Source organism: Monoraphidium neglectum (assembly GCF_000611645.1).
Source record: "Monoraphidium neglectum strain SAG 48.87 unplaced genomic scaffold scaffold03159, whole genome shotgun sequence".
Lineage (NCBI taxonomy): Eukaryota > Viridiplantae > Chlorophyta > Chlorophyceae > Sphaeropleales > Selenastraceae > Monoraphidium > Monoraphidium neglectum.
In genome coordinates, this window is record NW_014010469.1 from 2,107 (window position 1) to 4,465 (window position 2,359).

At 69.0% G+C, this 2,359-nt stretch overlaps 1 protein-coding gene across 1 annotated transcript; it reads right to left on the reverse strand.

Moving 5' to 3' along the window:
• Positions 1–232: 232 nt before the first annotated feature.
• MNEG_12275 (hypothetical protein) lies at positions 233–2,005 on the reverse strand (the record flags this gene model as incomplete). The annotated part of the gene is made up of 4 exons (XM_014039253.1): positions 233–733; positions 1,369–1,478; positions 1,604–1,724; positions 1,934–2,005. The coding sequence occupies 4 exons, from the start codon at positions 2,003–2,005 to the stop codon at positions 233–235; spliced, it is 804 nt and encodes a 267-aa protein (XP_013894707.1).
• Between the last annotated feature and the right edge of the window lie 354 nt (positions 2,006–2,359).

The window sequence follows — 2,359 nt, forward strand, 5'->3', positions numbered from 1 at the left end:
TTCCCTCCGAGCGCGGCGGGTGCCGCAGCAATTGAGGGGAAGGGGTGAGGTCGGGTGGTGATACATCGACAAAAAGCGGCGCGAGCACGCGAGAGAGAGCAAAGATCGCGCAGCGTGCGGCCGCCCCCGGGCCGCTTTGTGTGCGGCGCCAGCCGCTTCGCGCGTCGCCTCGGCAACCGCGCTCTGCTGCTTGCAGCAGATGATGCCGCGCCGATCAAACCGCGGGAGAGGCTCAGCCCGCCGCCTTGCAGGACAGCGGCGCCTTTCCAGCGCCGCTGGCCTGGTCCCTGGCCGCTGCCTTGTCCCCGGCCGCCCCGTCGTCCTCGCCCACGCTGGCGCCGCCCCAGCTGCAGCTGCCATCCTCAGAGGCCCGCGGGCCGCCGACCCCGCGACTGCCGCTGCTCGTGCTGACGCAGCTGCTGCCGCCGCCGCCCGCCTCCGAATCACTGAGGTAGCCCTCGCTCTCCGCCGCCACTGCTGCCGCCGCCGCCGCCGCGCCGCGGGCGCACGCGTCGAGGCCGCCGTGCGTGCTGACGCCGGCGGCCTGCCACCGCTGCTGGTGCTGCTGCTGCTGCTGCTGCTGCTGCTGCTGCTGCTGCTGCTGGTCGGCGTCATCCTGGGGCCCGCAGGGCGCGACGCGCGCCTGCTGCAGCAGCTTGAACGACCCCGCGCGGTCGACCTCCCTGGCTGCCGTTTGGAGGGCCGCTGCTACTGAAACGCCAGGGTGGGTGACCTGGTGGGACGAGGGGGGAATGGGTGACACATGCTGGCAGGGAGCGTGTGCGCGTGTGCTTGGGTGTGCGCGTGCGTACGTGTGCGTCGCGTGCGCGGCCGCTCTGCCCGAGGGGACCCTCCTGTCTGAACCCAGCGGCAAGAACCAGCGCTGCGCATTTGTCTGTCATGCGAGCACGCAACGGTCAGGCCAAGTCAGGCTCATGGAGCACACCGGCGAGGCAGCCTCCATACACATGCACACGCGCGCACACACATGCACATGCGCACACACGTGCGCGCCCACACACATACACACACGCGCGCAACACACACACGCGTGCCCCACACGCGCACACACACACACACACACTCACACACACACACACTCAACACGCACGCACACACACACAAAACCCACACACGCATGCACACACACACACACAAAACACACACACGCACGCACGCACACAAAACACACGCATGCACGCACACACACACACACACACACGCACACGCACACACAAAGCCGCCCAGCCCCGCACTTGCTCCGCACATTACATGCGAGCAAGCAAGCACCAGGCCGAGCCATATCGAACGCACGCACGCACGCACGCACGCACACACACACACACATAAAGCCGACCAGCGCCGCACCTGCTCAGCCACGAAAGCCAGTTTGTCCAAAAGCTGCACCGCCTCCCGCGCCACCGCCGCCCGCACCGCGTCCATCAGCCCCGGCAGGCACTGCAGCGCGTACGGCACGCCTGGACGCGTGCAAGCGGGGCGGGCGCGGCGCGTGAGGGCAGCTGCCGACGGCCGGGGCGGGGCCGATTCGTCGAAATGGCGGTCGAGGGGGCGCGAGGCGGTGGGCTGTATAGGGGCTCCGCACCTTTCGGCCACATCGCGAAGCGGTAGTGCACTTGCGTGAGCGGCCGCGAGTCGCTGGCGTCGGTTTCGACGGGCTGCTCCAATCGGAAGGCCCAGCTTCCGTGCAGCCTGGAGACGAGGTCCTGAATAGGGGGAGAAGAGGGGCAGGCGGCGCGACGGGCGGCGGCAGGGGGCGCTCACGGTGTGGGAGGGCTGGCGTGTCGGCCGCTCCGCCATACGCAGGCAAGGAGCGGCCAATGGGGCGAACAGCCCGGCCGGCACCGCGTCGCCGCTGCGGCAGTCCGCGCGCCACTGCCGCCACTGAGGGGCCGTGTGCGCACTCGGCACTCACCGAGTGCACCAGCTCAAAGGTCACTGCCACGTGGTCGTCGTCGCAGGTGTCTAGCCGCTGGCGCACGCACATGCGAGCGAGGGTCTTCCAAAACAACACCCGCATGGGGGCCGCGAAGGTCACTTCCTCCAGCCAAGGGCCGCCGCCGCCGCCGCCGCCGCATGGCGCGCGCGACTCGACGCGGAATATTGACGCGCCCTCTGCGCGTGCAGGTGTGGGGCAGCGGATCGAGCGCAGGGGCTAGTGCTGCGCCCGCCTGCACGCGCGGTGCAGAGCCGGGCGCACACCAGCACTGCGCATTAGCGCAGAAAGCTGGGCTCCAGGCTGCAAAAGGCGGCCTGTACGCGCGCAACTTAATGATTGGCAACCTATGTGATTCGTAAAATGGCCTTCCACGGACGTAGGGCTTGGTTCAGCGCCCCTACT